The 25,919-nt window shown below is 43.0% G+C and overlaps 1 protein-coding gene and 1 long non-coding RNA gene across 3 annotated transcripts in view; one reads left to right on the forward strand and one right to left on the reverse strand.

Annotated features, from left to right (window-relative positions):
- Positions 1 to 4,586: 4,586 nt before the first annotated feature.
- Positions 4,587 to 24,260, reverse strand: LOC139187396 (uncharacterized). Its single transcript, XR_011570959.1, has 4 exons — positions 23,886 to 24,260; positions 22,421 to 22,607; positions 13,095 to 21,689; positions 4,587 to 12,959 (listed from the first exon to the last, which is right to left on the reverse strand). It is a non-coding gene; the product is annotated as an uncharacterized lncRNA (long non-coding RNA).
- The window catches only part of DPP4 (dipeptidyl peptidase 4), an 84,783-nt gene continuing 81,989 nt past the window's right edge, over positions 23,126 to 25,919 (forward strand). Inside the window, exons 1-2 of one of the 2 annotated variants that reach the window (XM_070804262.1) lie at positions 23,126 to 23,423; positions 23,941 to 24,028. In XM_070804262.1, the coding sequence (XP_070660363.1) occupies positions 23,418 to 23,423; positions 23,941 to 24,028 (94 nt within the window). In that variant the 5' untranslated portion in view covers positions 23,126 to 23,417. The remainder of the gene's footprint in view (positions 23,424 to 23,940; positions 24,029 to 25,919) is intronic. The other variant, XM_070804258.1, reaches the window with a different exon arrangement.

Below are 25,919 nucleotides of genomic sequence, written 5' to 3' on the forward strand. Positions count from 1 at the left end.
CCAGCCCTTAGTAGGAAGAGACACAAATGTATTAGCATTTACTCATTCAATAAATCTGTAAACACTATGTGAACAGCTATTACATGCCAATCCTTACTGGAAAATGGTGGAGTAGGAGGACATTTGATCATCTTCTTCTGTGAGAACTCCAAAATTACAACTCACTGCTGAAAAACCATCGACAGGAGAATGTTGGATCCCACCAAAAAGATACCACATGTCCAAGGGCAAAGGAGAAGCCCCAGGAAGACAGTAGGAGGGGATAAATTGAGTTTAGAATCAAACCCCATGTCACCAGAGATGCTCAGAGGGCTCAAACAAAACATTGTGCACACAAGGAGATACCATGTCGCTCAGTCATGTCCAACTCTTTGCAACCCCATGGACTGTAGCCCACCAGGCTCTGAGGAGCCTCTCAGTCCATGGAATTTTCCAGGCAAGAGTACTGGAGTGGGTTGCCATTTCCTTCTCCAGAAAGACTAGGCCAGACCTGCTTTTGATTGTTTGGGTGTCTCCTGTGGAGCTATGGATCAGCAGTGGCATGCCACAGGGGCAGGGGCTCTGGGTGCAGCCGACCTGCATATGACATAAGCTCTCTTGGAGGAGGTCGCCATTAACCCCACCATAAAGCCACCAGAACTTACACAGGACTGGGGAAACAGGCTCTTGGCCCAAACAAAACCTTGTGCACACCAGGACACAGGAGAAAGGGACAGTGTCCCCTCAAGAGACTGACCCAGATTTGCCCGTGAGTGTCCAGGAGTCTCTTGCAGAGGAGTCAATTGGTGATGGCCTGCTGCAGGGTCCGGGGCACTGAGTGAGGCAGTGTGCCAGGGACTTGTTGAAGGAGGTAGCTATTATCTTCATTATCTCCAGCACAGTTTGGCCTCAGGTCAGACAACAGGGAGGGAATACAGCCCCACCCATCAACAGAAAATTGGATTAAAGATTTATGAGCATGGCCCCGCCCAACACAAAAAGACCCAGTTTCCCCCTCAGTCAGTTTCTGCCATCAGGAAGCTTCCATAAGCCTCTTATCATTATCATTAGAGGGCAGACAGAATGAAAACCACAATCACAGAAAATTAACCAATCTGATCACATGAACCACAGCCTTGTATAACTCAATGAAACTATGAGCCATACCATATAGAGCCACCCAAGACAGATGGGTCATGGAGGAGAGTTCTGACAGAATGTGATCCACAGGAGAAGGGAATGGCAAAACACTTCATTATTCTTGCCTTGAGAACCCCATGAATAGTATGAAAAGGCAAAAAGATAGGATACTGAAAGATGAACTCCCCAGGTTGGTAGGTGCCCAATATGCTACCGGAGATTAGTGGAGAAATAACTTCAGAAAGAATGAAGAGACGGAGCCAAAGCAAAAACAACACCCAGTTGTGGATATGACTGATGATGGAAGTAAAGTCTGATGCTGTAAAGAACACTATTGCATAGGAACTGGAAATGTTAGGTCCATGAATCAAAGCAAATTGAAAGTGGTCAAACAAAAGATGGCAAGTGTAAACATTGACATTTTAGGAATCAGCAAACTAAAATGGACTGGAATGGGTGAATTTAACTCAGATGACCATTATATCGACTACTGTGGGCAAGAATCCCTTAGAAGAAAGGGAGTAGCCCTCATAGTCAACAAAGAGTCTGAAATGCAGTCCTTGGATGCAATCTCAGAAATGACAGAATGATCTTTATTCATTTCCAAGGCAAACCATTCAATATCACAGTAATCCAAGTTTATGCCCCAACCAGTAATGATGAAGAAGCTGAAGTTGAATGGTTCTAAGAACACCTACAAGACCTTCTAAAACTAACACCCAAAAAAGATGTCCTTTTCATTACAGGGGACTGGAATGCAAAAGTAGGAAATCAAGAAACACCTGGAGTAACAGGCAAGTTTGGACTTGGAGTACAAAATGAATCAGGGCAAAGGCTAACAGAATTTTGCCAAGAGAATGCACCTATTCCAACAAGAGAAGACTCTACACATGGACATCACCAGATGGTCAACACTGAAATCAGATTGATTATATTCTTTGCAGCCAAAGATGGAGAAGCTCTATACAGTCAGTAAAAACAAGACTGGAAGCTGACTGTGGCTCAGACCATGAACTCCTTATTGCCACATTCAGACTTAAATTGAAGAAAGTAGGAAAAAGCACTAGACCATTCAGGTATGACCTAAATCAAATCCCTTATGATTATACAGTGAAGTGACAAATAGATTCAAGGGATTAGATCTGATAGAGTGCCTGAAGAACTATGAACAGAGGTTCATGACATTGTACAGGAGGCAGTGATCAAGACCATCCCCAAGAAAAAGAAATGCAAAAAGGCAAAATGGTTGTCTGAGGAGGCCTCACAAATAGCTGAGAAAAGAAGAGAAGTGAAAGAGGAAGGAAAAAAGGAAAGATATACCCATCTGAATGCAGAGTTCCAAAGAATAGCAAGGAGATATAAGAAAGCCTTCCTCAGTGATCACTGCAAAGAAATAGAGGAAAACAATAGAATGGGAAAGACTAGAGATCACTTCAAGAAAATTAGAGATACCAAGGGAACATTTATGCTAAGATGGGCTCAATAAAAGACAGAAATGGTATGGACTTAACAGAAGAAGAAGATATTAAGAAGAGGTGGCAAGAATACATGGAAGAATTGTACAAAAAAGATCTTCATGACCCAGATAATCATGATGGTGTGATCACTCACCTTGAGCCAGATATCCTGGAATGTGAAGTCCAGTGGGCCTTAGGAAGCATCACTACGAACAAAGCTAGTGGAGGTGATGGAACTCCAGTTGAGCTATTTCAAATCCTGAAAGATGATGCTGTGTAAGTGCTGCACTCAATATGCCAGCATATTTGGAAAACTCAGCAGTGGCCACAGCACTGAAAAAGGTCAGTTTTCATTCCGATCCCAAAGAAAGGCAATGCCAAAGAATGTTCAAACTACAGCACAACTGTACTCATCTCATATGCTAGCAAAGTAATGCTCTAAATTCTCCAAGCCAGGCCTCAACAGTTTGTGAACTGTGAACTACCAGATGCTCAAGCTGGATTTAGAAAAGGCAGAGGAACCAGAGATCAAATTGCCAACATCTGTTGGATCATCAAAGAAACAAGAGAGTTCCAGGAAAATATCTACTTCTGCTTTATTGACTATGCCAAAGTCTTTGACTGTGTGGGTCACAACAAACTGTGGAAAATTCTTCAAAAGATAGGAATACCAGACCACCTGACCTGCCTCCTGAGAAATCAGTATGCAGGTCGAGAAGCAACAGTTAGAACTGGACATGGAACAGCAGACTCGTTCTGAATCAGGAAAGGAGTACGTCAAGGCTGTATATTATCACCCTGTTTATTTAACTTATATGCAGAATACATAATGTGAAATGTTGGGTTGGATAAAACACAAGCTGGAATCCAGAATGCTGGGAGAAATATCAATAACCTCAGATATGCAGATGACACCACCCCTATGGCAGAAAGCCAAGAAGAATTAAAGAGCTTCTTCATGAAGGTGAAAGAGGAGAGGGAAAAAGTTGGCTTAAAACTCAACATTCAGAAGACTAAGATCATGGCATCCAGTCACATCATTTCATGGCAAATAGATGGGGAAACAATGGAAACTTTATTTTGGGGGGCTCCAAAATCACTGTAGATGGTGACTGCTGCCATGAAATTAAAAGAAGCTTGCTCCTTGGAAGAAAAGCTATGACCAACCTATACAGCATATTAAAAAGCAGAGACATTATTTTGTCAACAAAGATCCACCTAGTCAAAGCTATGGTTTTTCCAGTAGTATGTATGGATGTGAGAGTTAGATTATGAGGAAAGCCGAGTGCTGAAGAATTGATGCTTTTGAACTGTGGTGTTGGAGAAGACTCTTGAGAGTCCCTTGGACTGCAAGGAGAGCCAACAAGTACATCCTAAAGGAAATCAGTCCTGAATATTCATTGGAAGGATTGATGCTGAAACTGAAACTCCAATACTTTGGCCACCTAATGTGAAGAACTAAATCATTGGAAAAGACCCTAATGATGGGAAGGATTGAAGGTGGGAGGATAAGAGGGTGACAGAGGATGAGATGGTTGGATGGCATCACCAACTTGATGGACATGAGTTTGAGTAAGCTCCAGGAGTTGGTGATGGACAAAGAAGCCTGGTGTGCTGCAGTCTATGGGGTAGCAGAGAGTCGGATATGACTGAGCTATTTAACTGAACTGATTACATGCCAGACTTTATTCTAAGCCCTGGGAGTACACCAGTGAACAACATAGACAAAATCCTTGGAGATTATTGGATACAAAAATGCATGGTTGGGACTTCCCTGCCATCCAGTGGTTGACTTTGCCATCCAATGCAGGGTGGTACAGGTTCAATCCCTGGTCAGAAAACTAATATCCCACATGTCTTTGGCAGAAGGAAAAAAAAAAAAAAAAGCACAAAAATATAAAATAGAAGGAATATTGTAACAAATTCAATAAAAATTTTAAAAATGATCTACATAAAAAATCTTTAAAAATATTTTTTTTAATGTAGATTGGATAATCATATGGAGTCAGTAGTCAGACCTCTTGGGTTCAAATGCTGGCTATGTGATACTGAGAAAAATATTTGTTAATAGTTCTCTATGCCTCCATGTCTTCCATCTGCAACATGAGGATGATAACAGTACCTGTTTCATAGGATTTTTATGAGACTAAATGAGCTAATACAAGTAAAGAACTTAAAGGAACATCCAACATGTAAAATAGGGTCCATAAATCCATAAATCAGCAGTAAAGATTGCTCCTGCAATGTAGGAATCACAGGTTTGATCCCTGGGTCAGGAAGATCCCCTGGAGGAGGAAATGGCTTCCCATTCCAGTATTCTTGCCTGGAAAATCCCATGGACAGAGAAGCCTGGCGGGATACAGTCCATAGGGCCACAAAGAGTCGGACATGACTGAGCACGAACTCACACACACAATTATTATATTCAATAATTACATTGCTATGCTAAGTCGCTTCAGTCATGCCTGACTCTGTGCGACCCCATAGACGGCAGCCCACCAGGCTCCCCCATCCCTGGGATTCTCCAGGCAAGAATACTGGAGTGGGTTGCCATTTCCTTCTCCAATGCGTGAAAGTGAAGTTGCTCTGTCGTGCCCGACTCTTAGCGACCCCATGAATTGCAGCCTACCAGGCTCCTCCGTACATGGGATTTTCCAGGCAAGAGTACTGGAGTGGGGTGCCATTGCCTTCTCTGCGATAATTACATTACTCAGTGACAAATGCTTTGTTAAAAAGATGTAAGCACAAAGTTCCCTGGGAGCAGAGAGGCAAAGCACTTCACTTGGACAAGTGGTGGGCAAGGCCTCTTAGAGGGAATGGTACTGGAATCTGGGAGGGTGACTGGAATTTAGCCAGATGAAAAACAAGGGAAATGGAATACCAGGCAGAGGGAGCATCATGTTTGAAGATCTGGAAGTAAAGGAGAGGACAGCAATGCTTAGAAATGCCAGTCGCTTGATATAGGTAAAAGGTTAAGGAGGTGAGCTTAGAAGGAAGATGAAGGAGAGACGAGATCACGTTAAGGAATTTGGACTTTATTCTGCATCAGAAGCCACTAACTTTAAACAAGAAAGTAATAGAGGCTGCACTGGAGTGAAATTACAATAAAAGAGGCCAGCTGGGAAAGATTGAAGGCAGGAGGAGAAGGGGACAACAGTGGATGAGATGGTTGGATGGCATCACTGACTCGATGAACATGAATTTGAGCAAGTTCCAGGAGTTGGTGATAGACAGGGAAGCCTGGCCTTCTGCAGTCCATGGGGTTACAAAGAGTCATACGACTGAGTGACAGAACAGATCAGAGGAGATTGGAAGGACGGTCTGAACTGGAAGAGAAAAAGGCCTAAAAAAGATGGAGTGAGCTTAAAGGGATGCAGACAAATAAAAGAGATGCTAATGAAGTTGATGTGTGGGGTGCCGAGTAGACACTGAGGAGGACCCCTGGGTTTCTGGCATGGGCAATGTGGCAGCACTACCTCTTACCAAAGTGGGGCATGAGGGAAAGGCCAGAACTTTGTAGATAGGGTTGGGGATGAGCAGGGTAGTGGCAACAATAATTAATAATTAACTTACTCTTGGATAAATTGCACTTGATAGGCCTCTGAGTCATCCAGGCCAGGACATCCAAGTGACTCAGAATCCAGCCTAGAGATCCCAACTACAGAGATACCATCAGCATGTAGATAAATTTGCAATGTTCAGGGAACGGCCGTGATTACTCAGTTATTATCTCATTAAATCTCCACCACTCTGTGAAGTAGCTTTTTCAGAAAAGACCCTTGGGCATGTAGTAATTGAATGACAGACCCAGGCATGTTTGACTTCAAAAGCCTTTCTCTTGTCTCCTCCAAGCTGCCTCCTCGGTGGTACATTGATTGGCTGGATGAAGCTGGTATTTCTGTGTTCTTTGGTACTTTGCTGAGTTCACGAAGTCCAACACTTCTGTAGTTTCTCGAAATATAAATATTAATGATACATACCTGCCACAGTCAAAACAGGATAAGAGAAATAGAAAGCCAAGAGATACTGTCAATGAAAAAAATTAATCTGTCGATCTAAGAAATTAATAAGAGAATTTTACTTGAGCAAAATTGAGGATTATAACCCAGGAAAAGCCTCTTAGAAAGCTCAGAGAACTATTCTTCCCATTAGAGGTCGAAGCACAGTTATATAACTTTTTGAGACAGAGGGCTGTACATTAAATCATGTTGATAGTTTGCACAACCCAGATCTGTAAGTACAAAGTGAGTAGTGAGTCATGGGTCATTGAAGCCCTTTACAAGATTAAGAAGCTTATCTCCTAGGGCATCATCTTACTGATGTTCGAACAACATTGCTGTTTATGGCTGAGAAGGTATTTTCTGCCAATGAAGAACCCTGGTTGATGCATGTGCAGATATATAATGCATATTAGGGGGGAGAGACATGGCCAGAGGGCAGAGAAAAAATAGTATGCTTAAATTTTACTTAGCCTTAGAATATGAATTTTTGCTTCATTCATCGTAAGGGGAGTGATGGAGGTATGTGCAGGTGTATTTGCCAAAATGTTTTGAAGGCTTCTGGCCTTAGAAGTCCTGACAAAATGCCTATGTCAATCCTGTCAACCTCCAGGAGAAGCTACTTACAGAATAGATGGAATTTGAGATAAGAGAAAGGGGAGGAGAGCCTCTGCCTCTGGGGATTGGTTCAAAACAGATATTCCTGAAAGGGATACCACAGCACAGAAAAGAAAATGAGAGAAGAGACAGCAAGACCTGGGAGGGAAACAGAAGGAAGAGCACCTACAGGAAGAAGCCAAGAGGACTGACGACCGAACTCTAAACATCAGATCCACAGCCCAACACTCTCCTGTGGTCCCTGGGAGGCTAACCTCTCCCACTCCAACCTCCCCTCCCTCCAAATACTTTCTAGGGGCCTACTATTGTCTTTCAGCCACTAAGTCATGTCCAGCTCTTTGCGACCCCATGAACTGCAGCATCCAGCATCACCTGGAGTTTGGGCAAACGTGTGTCCATTGAGTTGATGATGCCATCCAACCATCTCATCCTCTGTCACCCCCTTATCCTTTGGCCTTCAATCCTTCCCAGAATCAGGGTGTTTTCCAATCAGTCAGCTCTTCAAATCAGGTGGCCAAAGTATTGGAGCTTCAGCTTCAGCATCAGTCCTTCTAATGAATATTCAGGGTTGATTTCCTTTAGGATGGACTGATTTGATCTCCTTGCTGTCTAAGGGACTCTCAGTTGTCTTCTCCAGCACCACAGTTGTAAAAGCAACAATTCTTCAGTGCTCAGCCTTCTTTATGGTCCAATTCTCATGTTGGTACATGATTACTGGAAAAACCATAACTTTGACTATTCAGACCTTTGTCATTAAAGTAATGTCTCTGTTTTTTACTATGCTATCTAGGTTTGTCATAGTTTTTCTTCCAAGAAGCAAGTGTCTTAATTTTGTGGCTGCAGTCACCAGTCTGCCACTCTTTCCATTTTTTCCCCATCTATTTGTCATGAAGTGATGGGACTGGATGCTATGATATTAAGTTTTTTGGATACTGAGTTTTAAGCCATCTTTTGCACTTTCTTTTTTCACCCTTATCAAGAGGCTCTTTAGTTCCTCTTCACCTCTGCCATTAGAGTGGTATCAGATTTGTATATCTGAAGTTGTTGATATTTCTCCCAGCAATCTTGATTCCAGTTTGATTCATCCAGTATTAGGGGCCAGTTGAGTTTGGGTGAACTCTGCGAGTTGGTGATGGACATGGAGGCCTGGTGTGCTGCAATTCATGGGGTCGCAAAGAGTTGGACATGACTGAGTGACTGAACTGAACTGAATGAAAGCTTGGAGAAGGGAATGACAAACCACTTCAGTATTCTTGCCTTGAGAACACCATGAGCAGTATGAAAAGGCAAAATGATAGGATACTGAAAGAGGAACTCCCCAGGTCCGTAGGTGCCCAATATGCTACTGGAGATCAGTGGAGAAATAACTCCAGAAGAATGAAGGGATGGGGCCAAAGCAAAAACAATACCCAGTTGTGGGTGTGACTGGTGATAGAAGCAAGGTCCAATGCTGTAAAGAGCAATATTGCATAGGAACCTTGAATGTTAGGTCCATGCTAAATGCTAAGTCACTTCAGTCATATCTGACTCTGTGCGACCCCATAGATGGCAGCCCACCAGGCTCCCCAGTCCCTGGGATTCTCCAGGCAAGAACACTGGAGTGGGTTGCCATTTCCTTCTCCAATGCATGAAGGTGAAAAGTGAAAGTGAAGTCGCTCAGTCGTATACAACTCTTAGCTACCCCATGGACTGCAGCCTACCAGGCTCATCTGCCCATGGGATTTTCCAGGCAAGAGTACTGGAGTGGGGTGCCATTGCCTTCTCCATAAATCAAGGCAAATTGGAAGTGGTTGAACAAGAGATGGCAAGAGTGAATGTTGACATTCTAGGAATCAGCTAACTAAAATGGACTGTAATGGGAGAATTTAACTCAGATAACCATTATATCTACTACTGTGAGCAGGAATCCCTTAGAAGAAATGGAGTAGCCATCATGGTCAACAAAAGAGTCTGAGATGCAGTCCTCAGATGCAATCTTAAAAATGACAGAATGATCTCTGTTCGTTTCCAAGGCAAACCATTCAATATCACAGTAATCCAAAGTCTATGCCCCAACCAGTAATGCTAAAGAAGCTGAAGGTGAACGGTTCTATGAAGACCTCCAAGACCTTTTAGAACTAACACCCAAAAAAGATGTCCTTTTCATTACAGGGGACTGGAATGCAAAAGTAGGAAGTCAAGAAACACCTGGAGTAACAGGCAAATGTGGCCTTGGAGTACAGAATGAAGCAGGGCAAAGGCTAACAAAGTTTTGACAAGAGAATGCACTGGTCATAGCAAACACCCTCTTCCAACAACACAAGAGAAGACTCTACACATGGACATCACCAGATGGTTAACAACAAAATCAGATTGATTATATTCTTTGCAGCCAAAGATGAAGAAGCTGTATACAGTCAGCAAAAACAATACCGGGAGCTGATTGTGGCTCAGATCATGAACTCTTTATTGCCAAATTCAGACTTAAATTGAAGAAAGCAGAGAAAACCACTAGACCATTCAGGTATGACCTAAATCAAATCCCTTATGATTACACAGTGGAAGTGAGAAATAGATGTAAGGGACTAGAACTGATAGACAGAGTGCCTGATGAACTATGGATGGAGGTTCATGACATTGTACAGGAGACAGGGATCAAGACCATCCCCATGGAAAAGAAATGCAAAAAAGCAAAATGGCTGTCTGGGGAGGCCTTACAAATAGCTGTGAAAAAAGAGAAACAAAAAGCAAAGGAGAAAAGGAAAGATATTCCCATTTGAATGTAGAGTTCCAAAGAATAGCAAGGAGATATAAGAAAGCCTTCCTCAATGATCAATGCAAAGAAATAGAGGAAAATAACAGAATGGGAAAGACTAGAGATCTCTTCAAGAAAATTAGAGATATCAAGGGAACATTTCATGCAAAGATGGGCTCAATAAAGGACAGAAATGGTATGGACCTAACAGAAGCAGAAGATATTAAGAAAAGGTGGCAAGAATACACAGAAAAACCATACAAAAAAGATCTTCAAGACCCAGATAACCACGATGGTGTGATCACTCACCTTGAGCCAGACATCCTGGAATGTGAAGTCAAGCGGGCCTTAGAAAGCATCACTACGAACAAAGCCAGTGGAGGTGATGGAATTTCAGCTGAGCTATTTCAAGTCCTGAAAATTGATGCTGTGAAAGTGCTGCACTCAATATGTTAGCAAATTTGGAAAACTCAGCAGTGGCCACAGCACTGGAAAACTTCAGTTTTCATTCCAATCCCCAAGAAAGGCAATGCCAAAGAATGCTCAAACTACCACACAATTGCACTCATCTCAAACGCTAGTAAAGTAATGCTCAAAATTCTCCAAGCCAGGCTTCAGCAATACGTGAACCATGAACTTCCAGATGTTCAAGCTGGTTTTAGAAAAGGCAGAGGAACCAGAGATCAAATTGCCAACATCCGCTGGGTCATGGAAAAAGCAAGAGAGTTCCAGAAAAACATCTATTTCTGCTTTATTGACTATGCCAAAGCCTTTGACTGTGTGGATCACAACAAACTGTGGGAAATTCTTCAAGAGATGGGAATACCAGACTACCTGATCTGCCTCTTGAGAAACCTGTACGCAGGTCAGGAAGCAACAGTTAAAACTGGACATGGAACAACAGACGGGTTCCAAATAGGAAAAGGAATATGTCAAGGCTGTATATTGTCACCCTGCTTATTTAACTCATGCAGAGTACATCATGAGAAATGCTGGGCTGGAAGAAGCACAAGCTGGAATCATGATTGCTGGGAGAAATATCAATAACCTCAGATATGCAGATGACACCACCCTTATGGCAGAAAGTGAAGAGGAACTCAAAAGCCTCTTGAAAGTGAAAGAGGAGAGTGAAAAATTTGGCTTAAAGCTCAATATTCAGAAAACGAAGATCATGGCATCCGGTCCTATCACTTCATGGGAAATAGATGGGGAAACAGTGGAAACAGTGTCAGACTTTATTTTTTGGGCTCCAAAATCACTGCAGATGGTGATGGCAGCCATGAAATAAAAGACGCTTATTCTTTGGAAGGAAAGTTATGACCAACCTAGATAGCATATTCAAAAGCAGAGACATTACTTTGCCAACAAAGGTCCATCTAGTCAAGGCTATGGTTTTTCCAGTGGTCATGTATGGATGTGAGAGTTGGACTGTGAAGAAAGCTGAGCACCGAAGAATTGATGCTTTTGAACTGTGGTGTTGGAGAAGACTCTTGAGAGTCCCTTGGACTTCAAGGAGATCCAACCAGTCCATCCTAAAGGAGATCAGTCCTGGGTGTTCATTGGAAGGACTGATGCTGAAGCTGAAACTCCAATACTTTGGCCACCTCATGAGACTCTGATGCTGGGAGGGATTGGGGGCAGGAGGAGAAGGGGACGACAGAGGATGAGATGGCTGGATGGCATCACTGACTTGATGGACATGAGTCTGGGTAAACTCCAGGAGTTGGTGATGAATAGGGAGGCCTGGAATGCTGCTATTCATGGGGTTGCAATGAGCTGGACACAACTGAGAGACTGAACTGACCTGAATGAAAGCCTAATCATTTCTGACATTTGGTCTTGGGTTTTGCTGACAAGCTTGGGTGGATTCACAATGATAAACTTTTTTGTAAACACTGTGATCCCCCTATCAGACCTGACTTGTTCACTGTGAATTTTCCAGTACACTGCCTGGCAAAGTAGCATATCAACAAGTACAAACCTTGATTGAATTAAAGTTAAATGTAAATAAATAATGAGCCACAGTAAAAATATTTTTTAAGAATCTAGTAGAATAGTTTAGCACCCAACTAATAAAAGTATAAAAAAATAAGTCTTCAAAGTCTGAATAAGATTGGAAAATGCTTTACTTAGTTGACATTTTTAGAACACCAGCTAGTAATACCCATTTATTTTTGAAGTTCCCATTATATATTCTCAAAGGTAGGCCACATGCTTAGCCATAAAGTACGTCTTAAGAACTTAAAAATTATTTTCTGATCATAACAAAATTATGTTAGAAGTCAACAACAATAAGAAAAGGTAAGTAAATAAATAAGTAATAAAATAAAAATCTAAAATATATTTTGTATTTTACATAATAGACTTGGCATATTGAAATATTTTTGTCTCCCATTAGTAGAAGGCAGACTACTAGGCTAACCTTTGAGCAGCCACCAATTAGGCTTTCTTCTCAATATTGATGGCCATCACCTAGTTTCTATCTAAAAGTCTTTGGATGGTCTTTGCTTTGTTACTCACTATTCACATGAATTCACAATTCCTCTTTTAGTCACTGCTGAATTTTTTTTTTTTTTAGTTTATCTGCCCGCTGGTGCATATGACAGAAAGTCTTAACTCTAAAGGGAAAGCATTTGTAGTAAAACCCTCAAGAAGTAGTCATTTGAGCAGTGAGCAATTTTCATATCAAAATTGAAGTTAACATGTAAATATTCAAGAAACTAAGTAAGTGTCTTTGTATGTATAAGACTCCCATTGAATGACTTACTAAACTCTTCTGGCACTTGCCTGCATTTCCAAATATCTTTGAATATTATGACTGCTGTAGTTAAATAGCCAAAATATCACTTAAATTATTCACACAGTGTGACTGATAAAGGACAAGATAAATAACAGCCTTTGGGATGGTTGAAGAAAACAGAGATCAATAGATGAGCCATGCATGCTACTGAAACATTGAAATGGAGAAGTTAATTATTAAACCTGTGGTGTCTCTTTAAATATGTATGGTCTTCCTTGGCTGCAATCTTCATTCTGTATTATGGAAATAAACAAAGATCACCCAAATGAGAACAAGCCACGGCTATTTTTTCAGAGCTTAATATAGCAAGAATCAGCTCATAATGACATTTGGACTCAAAGGTCAGCAAGGCAGTGGCAGCGCTTTACCGTGAAAAGTAGTGGGGGCTTCCAGAATGCTGGACCTGGAGATGGGTCTCGTGTGGGAAACAGGAGGCAGGCTGATGAGAAGTGGGGCTTCTGACAAGATTGAATTAACGAGCATATTCATCTATTTCTGGTTGGTTCTGGGTTGGAAAGAAGGGCAAAAATAGGGAAGCTGACAATCAGTGAAGACCTGACCACTTTGGACAGATTGTTGTAGAGGCTGTGAGTGAGAATTCAGTTGTCTGGCCCTTGTCTATTTGCGTGTTCAGTCTCTCAGCATTAAGATTTCATACATTAGCTTTACCAGAGTGAACTTAGTATTTCTATCCTATGCTAGAACCAGCACTCTAAAGGAGTAGTTATATTCTGGCGATCCTGAGTAATTGCCACATCCACTCTGGAATCAGTGTCGCTACAGAGCATACATTCTCAGTGAGGGCAATATCACCCCCTTGGGAGTGGTTCTTGGGGGCAAAAATAACGTTCTCTTCTGATGTATGAAGCACAGATTTATGTAGAACATATAATAATATGTATTTATATAGAACATGTAATACATAAACAGAGATACAGAATTCAAGTTGAGTGTGGGGCTCAGGAAAAAAATCTCTGAAATAGAAGTGAGAGTGGGGAGAGGGTAAAGAATAAGGAAATTAAAAGTTTGAGAAACATGCTGTAGAGCCTAGATAAATACTTCTACCTAAAACAAAGCTTTTCCAGCAGGGAGTTAAATAGCATCGGACCTTCCCTCTTGGAGTACCTTTGTCTGGTCATTTCTGGCTTGAAATTTCTCCCCAGTTGGTTTAGTTTCTGTTCTAAATACAACTACTGTCACTTCTCTCAAAGCACTAGGTATAGTGCCAGAATAAAGGCCCATACAGCCATAGCAGACTCCCCTGTAATATCAGTAAAAAGATCCAATTCCCACATAGTCACTCTTTTCCATTGCCAGAAAACAGATGTTAGTTCAAAAAATATACAGTGAGAGTCATGGTTTTACTCCACCATTTTGTCAAGATAAAGGAGAGTCATGTAATTTTAAACTGTATGTTTGATCCACTAAAATTACACTACAATCACTGGACTATTATGGATAAAAAAGAAATGACTGTACACTTAAAAATGGTTAAGATGGTAAATTTTATATTATTGTATATTTGACTACAGTTTTAATAAATGACAGGCTAACTTTTCACTCTAGTCCAATGCCAAGGTCTTTGCATATAGCAAAGATCCTTGTGTACATGAAGTCTTTTTTCCTATCTTATTGTTCTTAACAGCGTACAATGAATCTGAAGGCCTTTCTGCATATAAGTTTCTGATTATGTGCTCTACCACTCAGAAGAGAGTATGTGTTTCCTTCCATGGCAAATTAGATATCTCAGTTTAGTTAGAGTCCCTAGCTTTGTTCTATTGGCTCTTGCTCTTTCCTACAATGAGAGCAACCTAGTCAACCTCTCCCCTCCTTCACTATCGCAGCCTCATATACATGTATTACCATCACCACATCACCTCCCGTTTACAGATTGCATGTGTGCCCGCTCAGGCTCTTCAGTCATGTCTGACTCTTTGTGACCCTACGGACCTTATCCCACCAGGCTTCTTTGTCCATGGGATTCTCCAGGCAAGAATACTGGAGTGGGTTGTTTCTAAAGTCTCCTGCATTGGCAAGCAGGCTCTTTACCATCTTTACCACTAGGTCCACCTGGGAATCCCAAGCCATAAAGGAATTATCATAACCATGGCCATTTTGTAAGAATCTAGCTCCAAGGATCTTAAACATATTTTCTCATAAAATCATATAATTATGTCTTAAGTCAGTAGCTAATATAAGCAAACTGTTCAAATTTTTAAAAACCCATAGACTATTCAAAGAACAATCAAAGAAGTGCACAAAAGCCTCCTCTCTGGCTAATGTCTGTTCTAATAGGAAGCAAGAGACCTTAATTATGTATTGAGTATAAGATGAACTACTTATTTGGTATTACTGATCATTGGGGCAAGGAAAACATTTCACACTACACATGGGAAATAGTTTTAGAGACTTGTATATAAACAAATACAAATCAACATGATTTAAATTCTTTTATGACAAGCTCCACACAGAGAAGCACCTGCCCAATTAATTTTGCAACATTCAAGTTTATGATTCTCATCCCATCTCTAGTTCTTCCATTTCTCAGCTATCCAGCCTATGCTGTTGCCTGTTTTTTATATCTAAAGTTAAGTCTGATTGTGTTCCTTCACCTGGCAAAAACTCTAAGTGGCTCCCTAGTACATACTGAATACTGAATTTAAGACTAAAGCATATGTCCAGGATCAACCTTTATACTTTATATCCTGATGAAACTAAACTAATAGATAGTCCCTAAAGATCTCCAGGTTTCTCACTCAGCCTTTGTATACAGTTATTCCTTTGGCTTGAAATTTCTTGTTTCCATACATCTAAATCCATAGGATTATCCACCTAGCTAACTATCATCTCTGTATCTCTAGGTGGAAATTAATTTGGTTGTAAATAGCACACTCGTTTGGTGGCTCAGTGTTAAAGAATATGCCTGCTAGTGCAGGAGGCCCAGGTTCAATCCCTGGGTCAGGAAGATCCCCTGGAGAAGAGAATGGCTACCCACTCTAGTGTTCTTGCCTGGAGAATGCCATGGACAGAGGAACCTGGTGGCTATAGTCTGTGGGGTCGTGAAGAGTTGGACATGACTTAGCAACTGAACAACAACATCACAAGCAGAATAATCTGCCAAACTCTGGTTGGTAGGGAAAGCAGAAAATGGTATGGAAACAGATGGGTTTATTGTTGAAGGTAACCCGGAGGAAGTGACTTTTGACCTGGATTATAAAGGACATGCGGAGAAGGCAATGGCACCCCACTCCAGTACCCTTGCCTGGAGAATCCCATGGATGGAGGAGCCTGGTAGGCTGCAGTCCACGGAGTCGCTGAGGGTCGGACACGACTGAGCGACTTCACTTTCACTTTTCACTTTCATGCATTGGAGAAGGAAATGGCAACCCACTCCAGTGTTCTTGCCTGGAGAATCCCAGGGACGGGGGAGCCTGGTGGGCTGCCGTCTATGGGGTCGCACAGAGACGGACACGACTGAAATGACTTAGCAGTAGCAGCAGCATAAAGGACATGCTAGAAAAGTCATTCCCACACAGGTGGACAGAGTTCTCTAATTAGGTGGAGGTCAAGGAGGGCACTGGGAAAAAGAAGAAATACCTTTGTACTTCCTTTACTTCTCTTGCAGAGCAGAGGGACAGGAGTAAGATCTGTTCAGCTCCCTCACCACTCTCAGCCCTGTCATTCTCGCTCTCTCCTTTCTTGCCACACATGAGATCCCATTTTTTCCTCACTTCCAGTTGCAGCCACCAAGAACACAGAGAAAGACCCAATGTTATATTTTGCTCATTTAATTTTTCATTTATTCCACCAACACTGATTGACTACTCTGTTCCAGGCATTTAACGAGGCACTATAGAGAGAAGGATGGAAGAGAAAGATAAAAGAATAAATGCGATCCAAAAGTCTACAAATAATAAATGCTGGAGAGGGTGTGGAGAAAAGGGAACCCTCTTACACTGTTGGTGGGAATGCAAACTAGTACAGCCACTATGGAGAACAGTGTGGAGATTCCTTAAAAAACTGGAAATAGAACTGCCTTATGATCCAGCAATCCCACTGCTGGGCATACACACTGAGGAAACCAGAAGGGAAAGAGATACGTGTACCCCAATGTTCATCGCAGCACTGTTTATAATAGCCAGGACATGGAAGCAACCTAGATGTCCATCAGCAGATGAATGGATAAGAAAGCTGTGGTACATATACACAATGGAGTATTACTCAGCCATTAAAAAGAATACATTTGAATCAGTTCTAATGAGGTGGATGAAACTGGAGCCTATTATACAGAGTGAAGTAAGCCAGAAGGAAAAACATAAATACAGTATACTAATGCATATATATGGAATTTAGAAAGATGGTAACAATAACCCAGTGTACGAGACAGCAAAAGAGACACTGATGTATAGAACAGTCTTATGGACTCTGTGGGAGAGGGAGAGGGTGAGGGTGGGAAGATTTGGGAGAATGGCATTGAAACATGTAAAATATCATGTGGGAAACGAGTTGCCAGTCCAGGTTCGATGCACGATACTGGATGCTTGGGGCTGGTGCACTGGGACGACCCAGAGGGATGCTATGGGGAGGGAGGAGGGAGGAGGGTTCAGGATGGGGAACACATGTATACCTGTGGCGGATTCATTTTGATATTTGGCAAAACTAATACAATTATGTAAAGTTTAAAAATAAAACAAAATTAGAAAAAAAAAAAACTAAGGCACACTTAAGGCTCAAAAAAAAAAAAAATCACTTTTGAACTACAAAAAAAAAAAAAGAATAAATGCAACATCTCCAATCTTTATTAGGAGACAATTTAACAAATAATATGTAGTGTTGGGCTGTTTATTTGGTTATTTTTCATTTAGACCCTCCTGTCCATCCTTCACCCTTATCTTCCCTGCCCATTGCCCCAGGAAAATGACGCCTGCAGATAACATCCTCTATTATCCAGGGTCCTTTGTCCTCTGCCTTTAGTTGGGACATACAAGCAGGAAAGACTAGAAGAAAGAGACCAGAGTATTTATTCCGTCTGTTTTTTATCTGCTTTGTTCTGCAATCTGACATTGGCTGCATCCTTCCAGGGCAATAACTCACAGGGACCCTACTTCAAAGACTCCGTTTCTTTAAAGAAGCTATTACTATAAACATCTCCAGGAATAACATGGTAATCAAAACGTGTAACCTCCAATGGTGGTGTTTCATTTATCATGGGGTACTTAAGAACGAAGTTCATGGGTAACATTCTAAGTTATGGTTTGATTTCACCACTTAGAAAAATTCTAAATCTGAGTCAAAAATCTCACTTTAGTTGCCATAATAGAAATTCATGTCTTTTCATTGTTTCCAGATTCAAGTCAGTTCGTAGACCCAAAACGCCCTGTTTGAAACAGAGACCAGAGCCTGCAATGCTCCTACAGTACATCCTTAAATCTTCTTCCCAGTCTCCTTCAGAAAGACATGGGATTTACAGCTATGTTTGAGAATGCTCAGTGAGAAGGGATATGACCAGACCTCCCAGGAGTTATTAAATCCTGGCTCTAGGAGTTAAAACATCCATTGCTATGGAGTTAAAACATCAGCCGTGTCCAGGGTACATTAATTTTTCTATTAATGCTGTAACAAATTATAACCTAGTGGCTTAAAACAACACAAATGTATTGTCTTATACTTCTGGAGCTCAGAAGTCTGAAATAGGTCCTACTGGGTTACAGTTGGAGAAGGCAATGGCACCCGACTCCAGTACTCTTGCCTGGAGAATCCCATGGACGGAGGAGCCTGGTAGGCTGCAGTCCATGGGGTCGCTAAGAGTCAGACACAACGGAGCGACTTCACTTTCACTTTTCACTTTTATGCATTGGAGAAGGAAATGGCAACCCACTCCAGTGTTCTTGCCTGGAGAATCCTAGGGACAGAGGAGCCTGGTGGGAGGCCGTCTATGGGGTCGCACAGAGTCGGACAGGACTGAAGCGACTTAGCAGCAGCAGCAGGGTTACAGTCAAGGTGTCATCAGAGCTGCATACCCTCTAGAGGTTCTAGGGGAGAATTCATTTCCTTATCTTTTCTGGCTTTAAGAGGCTGTTTGCATTTCTTGACTCATTTCTCCCCTCACCCACAGAGATGGTGCAGGTTCCCTACCCTATACTCAGTTAACTTCCTGCTCAGCCCAGACAAAAGATGGATTATGGAACCATGTCCATTGTACCAGCATGGTAACTTCACTGGACCAGACAATACAATCCTAGTATCTGTGGCTATTAACTTGAAGAGTACTTTTTTTTCCTTCAGGGCCATCTCAAATTGCCATCACCTGGAAGAGTGAGCAGTATAATTTTACCATCTTACTTTCAGGGAAATGTCAACTATCATGTTGTTTAATCACTAAATTATGTCCATCTCTTTTACAAACCCATGAACTGTAACCTTCCCAGCTCCTCTGTTCATGGGATCTTCCAGGCAAGAATACTGGAGGGGGTGGCCATTTCTTTCTCCAGGGATAGAACTGCATTGTCTCCTGTGTCTCCTGCATTGACAAATGGATTCTTCACTGCTGAGTCACCAGGGAAGCCCCAACTCTCTTCTCTATCATAATATAGCCTCCTGGGATCTTGATCATCTTGAAATCCCATAGAACATCACATGGGTCCATTACATTGGTGACAAGCTAATTGGACCTTGGGAACAGTAAGTAGCAAGTTCCTTATATATTTCAGCAAGACAAATATGACCACAGAATAGAGGAGAGGTCCCATGAAAATGTTTGCAAGGATTCAAGGGACTTAGTAGTCTAGAACATGTTATGATATCCCCCCTAAAATGATGGGTAAGCCACTACACCCTGTGTGCCCACCAAAAAGAGGAACAGTATTTGCCAGAACTCTCTGGATTTTGGAGACACCATATACCACAACCAGCTGTGCTTCTCCAACCTATTTGCTCGGTAGTACCTATGGCTATCTGTTTTGAATGGAACCTAGAACAAGAGAGGGCTCCCTAGGTCTAGGCTATAGTGCAAGCTGCCCTGATCCTTGGATCTTAATGACCCAACAGATAATAGTTATTACAAGTGTCTGTGGCAGGCAAAGCTTCTGGCAAGCCCCAATAGGAAAATCACAGATAATCTGCCTAGGATTTTTAGAAAAAAGTCATGCCCTTCGCCTAAATATTAGTTATCTTTTGATGTATATTAAGGTTTCCCAGATGGTGCTAGTGGTAAAGAACCTGCCTGCCAATGCAGGAGACACAAGTCTGCAGTTTGATCCCTGGGTGGGGAAGGTACCCTAGAGAAGAAAATGGCAACCCATTCCAGTATTCTTGCTTGGAGAATCCCATGGACACAGAGCTTGGCCGACTGCAGTCCATGGTGTCATAAAGAGTTGGACACGACTGAGGCAACTTAGCCTGCATACACAAAGGTAACACCCAAACTCTGGGGCTCATTTTAGATGTGGGCTACAACAGTCAATGACTATTCACTATATGAAAATCAGTTCCTCTCTTTCTACAGGGCCCTGGTAGACACTGAAAACATGATCTTAGAACAGCTGGTATATTAGTGTGTGGGGCCCATTTAATACACATATAGGATGGCTTAACAGCATTTCATTGCCTGACAGTTCTGAGGCTGGGGTTGTTGTTGTTCAGTTGCTCAGTTGTTATCTGACTCTTTGCGACCCCATGGAGGGCAGCAGGTCAGGCTTCCCTGTCTTTCACTATCTCCTGGAGTTGGCTCAAATGCCCGTCCACTGAGACAGTGATGCTATCCATTTGAAGGCTGAAAGACTGAAATCAAGGGATCAGCAGGGTTGGCTCCTTCTGAGACCTGAGGGAAAGGATCTGTTCTAAATCTGCCTCCTAGACTTGTAGATCATAGTCTTCTTTGTGAGTCTCTTCATATCCTCTTCTCTCTATGTGTATCTGTCTCTGTTTTCAAATTTTCTCTTTTTATAAGGACACCACTCATAGTATATTAGGTCCCACCCTAATGACTTCTTTTTGACTTGATGACTTCTACAAAGACCTTGTCTCCAAATAAGATAACTTTCTGAAAAGTTACTGGGGATTGGGATTCCAGCATATCTTTTTTGGAGGTGACACAATTCAACCCATAACTATACAACCTGAACTTCAATAACAAACTGGTTGTTACCTGGCCCACCAAATGACAAAGCTGAGTATGTTCAGCCATGTCCCATGATTAAGTGAAAATGGTATCTATAGATCCAGTAGATGAGCACAAGTGATTCAGATGGCATAAGAAAATTACATAAGCAATGAGCTTGGACTCCATGGTGCTTCTCCCTCTGCTTGGTGTTTTTCCTAAACACACACCTATAACTGCATAGCAGTTCCTCATAAACAGGCAACAGAGAAGGGAAGAGTCTGCCTTATGCAAAGTAAGCTGGCACCAGTCACGAATGATGGCTGCTACATTATAGCCCCTCTCGGGGATGCTCTGAAATAGAGTAGAAAGAGAAATCTTCCTAACAGCGAGAACTTGGAGTAGTACATCTGTTTTCCATTGTGCATGAAAAGAGAGATGGCCTAATATAAGATTTACACTGACTTACACGTGGTGGCTAATGTGTTGGCCAGTTGGTGTCTTAGAGACTTGGGAAGAGCAAGATGGAAAGACTAGCGACAAAGAGGTCAGGTGGGAGAAATTTAGGAACGAATCTCTTGAAGTTGACCGAGTGTGGAGATATTTGTGTTTTGTGGAATACTTTCCAGAGAACAAGATGATCTGCCCATGGATGTCAGCCAGCTTCCCTGGAGCTTGCTGAAAGAATAGTGTCATGGTCGGGGTATGGAGGTTAAGCATGTGGGCCGTTGTACAGACTTCCCTTCTCCATTGCTGAGTACACGAACCGATGAGAGCTGAGGCCAGCACTGAGCCATTCCCTGGAGTCCTTGCCAGCTCCAGTTCACAGGCTGCAACCACACTATTGATTCACCTTTCCCAGCAGCTGGAAGAGGGAGGAGGAGATGGATCTGAGAAATACTTGTAAAGGCAGAACTGAGAGGAAATGATGAAAGTAGCAGGAGAATGGAGAAGAAAAACTGAGACGACTCAAGTCTTTCATTTTTGTAACTGATGAGTGAGGACACTTTTAATGTAATTGGCGAATGGGGGTACTTTTAACGAAGACAGAAATCATCAGAGGAAGGTGAGGTGAGACTGATGGAAGGGACAAAGAGTTCAGTTTGGGCCTCTGAAGGTGGGTGTGGGTAAGTGGATGTATCATAAGCAACTAGCAGTCAGAGGGGAAAATGATTCCTGAGTTCAGAAGTGCCATTCAGACTGGAGATAAAGGATGGAAACTGAAATTTACTCATAATCATATGTTAATGCCCCACAGGACTTTGCATTTCGAACTTTTTTACCTCTAACTTTGGAAGAGAGACTTTGTTTTGCAGCTGAGTGAACAAGTTGAAGAGGCCTTTTAGAGAGCAGGAGTGCTTATCCACAAGAGGAAGTAAGTAGAGGGACCCTAATGCAAAGGTTCTGTTGTGTATTTCAGACTGAAAGTGCCAAGTGCACAAACCTCATCTATCTTGTCTCACTTCTCTATCTCTGAAATCTAGATGAGAGTCTGATGCTTTGTATCCATACAAGTATTTGCGGGATGGGTGAAATAAATGGGAGGATATGGGGATGAATGAGTAAAGGAAAAGGGGAATGAGTGAAGGAACCTACCAGGCATCCTGGGGACCTGGAGGAAGAAGCCACACCTGCTTTTAATTTTTTTTCCAAATGTTCTTTGGAAGACTGAAAGATAAAAGGCCGTAGGGAGCGGCAGTTAAGAACATGTACTCTGAATTCAGGCTCCACGACTTCCTAGCTGCCTTTACTTGGACAGCTGACTTAACCTTCTTCTTCCTCCCTGTAAAATAAACACAAAAATGCTTAGAGTAGCTCCTGGGAAAAAGTAAGTTGCACATAAGTGTTAGAGTTATTATTTCTGGCATCATGATGAGAAGGTAAGCCTGAAAGACAAACCAGAAACCCCCTGCGGAGAATGAATCCGGACACTTAGCCTCTAAGTGCCATCCACAAGCGAACAATCGCTTTTTCTCTCTCTGCCTTCCAGGAGCTATAAATACCCTAGAAATCCCCACCATACCATTCACTGGCAAAGGACAGAGATCTGGGTTTTAGTTTCAGCTGCCAGCAATGAACTCTCTCAGTCTGCAGAGCCCTATACCCTCTCTGGGCTAAGTGCCCTCACTTGCCCACTCGAGGTTGCGGGAATTGAGCGCAGAGGTCCCTTTCAGTGAGGGCGGGCCATGCTCTCCCGCCGACCTGCAGCCTCCGTGTTCCACGTCGGATGCCTGCCGGGCGCCCGCTCGCCGCAGCTCGGGCTGTCACACCCCTCCAGCGCGTTCCGGGGACCTCGCACTCTGCGCGTCCGGCGGCCACCCAGTGCCCCGCGCGTCCATAGGGAGGTGCCTCTCGGGCGCCCCCCGGCCCGGACGCTAGTTCTCCGGGCCGGCGCGCCTTCTCCCGCAGCCTGCCTGCAGCCCTTTATACCCTGCCAACCCGGCGCTCACTAATGTTTAACTCGGGGCTGAAACTTGGAAGCGCCTTGTGACTACGTGCCCGGAGCTCCGGAGCTGCACGCGCGTCCGGGCGGCTCGCCAGACTTCTGACTGCGCTCCGGCTCCGAAACTTCAGTTTCGAAGAGACGCAGACCATGAAGGTGAGTGATTAAAGGGCCCCCCCACCCCGCAAAGAGCCCCCGGGGTGAGTTGTAGATGCCTCTTCACTAAAGTCTCCCCAGATTACCCCCCACCCAAAGCTCGCAGATCGAAACCAGGGGCTCTCATTAGGCGGAAGCTCCAGAGCCACCCTCTGACAGGTGAAGGGACGCCCCAAGGCTCCTGGCTCGCTCTCGAACCCGCGGGGCTAAGAACCCAGGAACCGAGCCTTGGAGGACCTGGAGAGCCACGGGCAAAACGCGCGCCAGAACCCTTACTTGGCTTCTGAGGTGCGTTTAAACGCAAACATTAAATTGCCCGGAGGCCAGAAGTTCAAGGGAAAGCTCCCTTGCAACCTCCGACTCGCGAGCTCCAAACCCTCCCAGCCCCCTGTGCCCCTCTCCCAGTGCGCGCGACGGCAAACTCCGCTGCCTTCTGGGCAGCCGGGGCCCCGACCCTCTTACCCAGACTGGGGCCAGATGGCTGGCTCTAACTGGACCTGACCTGCCCGGCTTGCAGACACCATGGAAGGTGCTCCTGGGATTGCTGGCGATCGCTGCGCTCGTCACCGTCATCACTGTGCCCGTGGTTCTGCTGACCAAAGGCAGTAAGTTTAAAACATTTGAAAAAGATAAGACGGTTGGAGACCGGGATCAGGTTCTATTTTAACATTCCAAGGAGACCTAGGAATTTTGCTGGGGACTGGGTGGGACCAGTGTGCCAGGTCGTGGAGCTCAGGCTTCGCTGGCGTGATCGCTGCTTCTAGCGTAGCCGCTAGATTCGCTTCGTTGGTCTCCGGTGTTTAGGCTGCGAGAGACCTGCACCTGCCACGTTTTACATATGGCAAAAACATACTTCCTGAAAATAAGGGGAAATTTTGAGATCTCTTTTTATCAAATTTAAATTTAGTACCTTTTGAATCTCCGTTTTTTTGTTTTTTTTTTTCTTCTTCTTAAAAAGAACTTTCATGATTGTGATCTTCAAAGGAAAAGAGACAGTGTTTAAAGATCCCAACAAGCTGTAAGGATGCCATGAAGGGAGGGAAAAAATTAAGAAAAAACCCCCAAATACAGTTTTGAGAAAAGAAAGTCCATAGGGAACCCAGGTGGTTTTCCATAAGGCTGATGGAAAATATCACTGTGTCCATGGTGAAATTCAGGTGGTTTTCCATAGAGCTGATGGAAACTATCACCATGTCCATGGCGATATTCAGAGGAGGTGGAATCAGTTGTCTTTAGTGGAGTCTTTCATTTAAATCCACCTTGGTTTCTTTTAGCTGGCTTCACTGTTTCAGTTTAGTCCTAGTTTTTAATATAAAACATCCATATAATGAAATGCACAGTATTGGATGCAAACAAGTGAGAAAAACTAGTTTGGGTCTCCTCTGGCCCTGCTGCTGCCTCTGCTGCTAAGTCGCTTCTGTCGTGTCCGACTCTGTGCGACCCCATATACGGCAGCCCACCAGGCTCCCCCGTCCCTGGGATTCTCCAGGCAAGAACACTGTAGTGGGTTGCCATTTCCTTCCCCTCTGGCCCTACTTCCTTTTAAATAGTTCTTTCATTTAAGTATTCACATTCTAGTCAGCTAACTGAAGTGCCTTCTCTGATGGTCTAGTCAACCAGGAAATGTGTAGACAGTGCTTATATACTGGGAGGTCTTATCTAGATTTCAAAGTGACAGTTCAGAATTAGTTTGTAGAACCATCAAAAACCATGTTTGGCCAGCAATTTCAGGGCCAGGGCAAAGGTGCCAAAGGTTAAATAACTGAGTCTGTTGACCTATTGATAATAACTTTTAGTAACTTAAAAAACCCATGGCTACCACCATTTTAGGCTATTAAATGGTGGGCATCTGTCCACTTTCTCAACTCTTTGTTACAAGCTGTTAAAATATAACTGCTTTCATAAAGTGGTACTTTGTATATTTAAACAACCACACGCACACAAAGCCTTCCTGTGGGGAAAGGATGGGTCACCCATACAATCAGTAAATATTCACATGACCTACATTATGTTCCAGGAACTGTGCAGGTCGCTGCAAATCCAAAGATTAAATTTTATAAATATAAAGACCTCCAACTTCAGGAAGTTTACAAGCTAGTGGGAAGCAGATATGCAAACAAATCAAAGTAACCTGGATAGTCTGTTCATCTCTAACATATTGTGAGGCACCCAGGCCTCCTTGGCAGAATGGATGAAACTATAATTATCAGAACTTCCCTTCAAGAAAGTTGAAAGGAACAGCAAACTTTGATAATAAGTCACTTGAGATGGCAGTGGAATGAGTTAGGGGCCTGAGTCATGCAGCTGACTTCTGTGGGGTTTGTTTAAGTTAACTACAGAGATTTTGTTTTGCTGGAAGGAGTATACAGACTGGGGAGGGACTGTCTCACCATTTCCCTTAAACCATACCTAGTCTCTTCTCCAAATGAAATTTGAACAAAGATTTCAAAGACATTCTCTTGAAGGGGACTTCCAGAGAGGTTCACGTGTCTCCAC

This window comes from Bos indicus, chromosome 2, assembly GCF_029378745.1.
Source record: "Bos indicus isolate NIAB-ARS_2022 breed Sahiwal x Tharparkar chromosome 2, NIAB-ARS_B.indTharparkar_mat_pri_1.0, whole genome shotgun sequence".
In the NCBI taxonomy this organism is placed as follows: Eukaryota; Metazoa; Chordata; class Mammalia; order Artiodactyla; family Bovidae; genus Bos; species Bos indicus.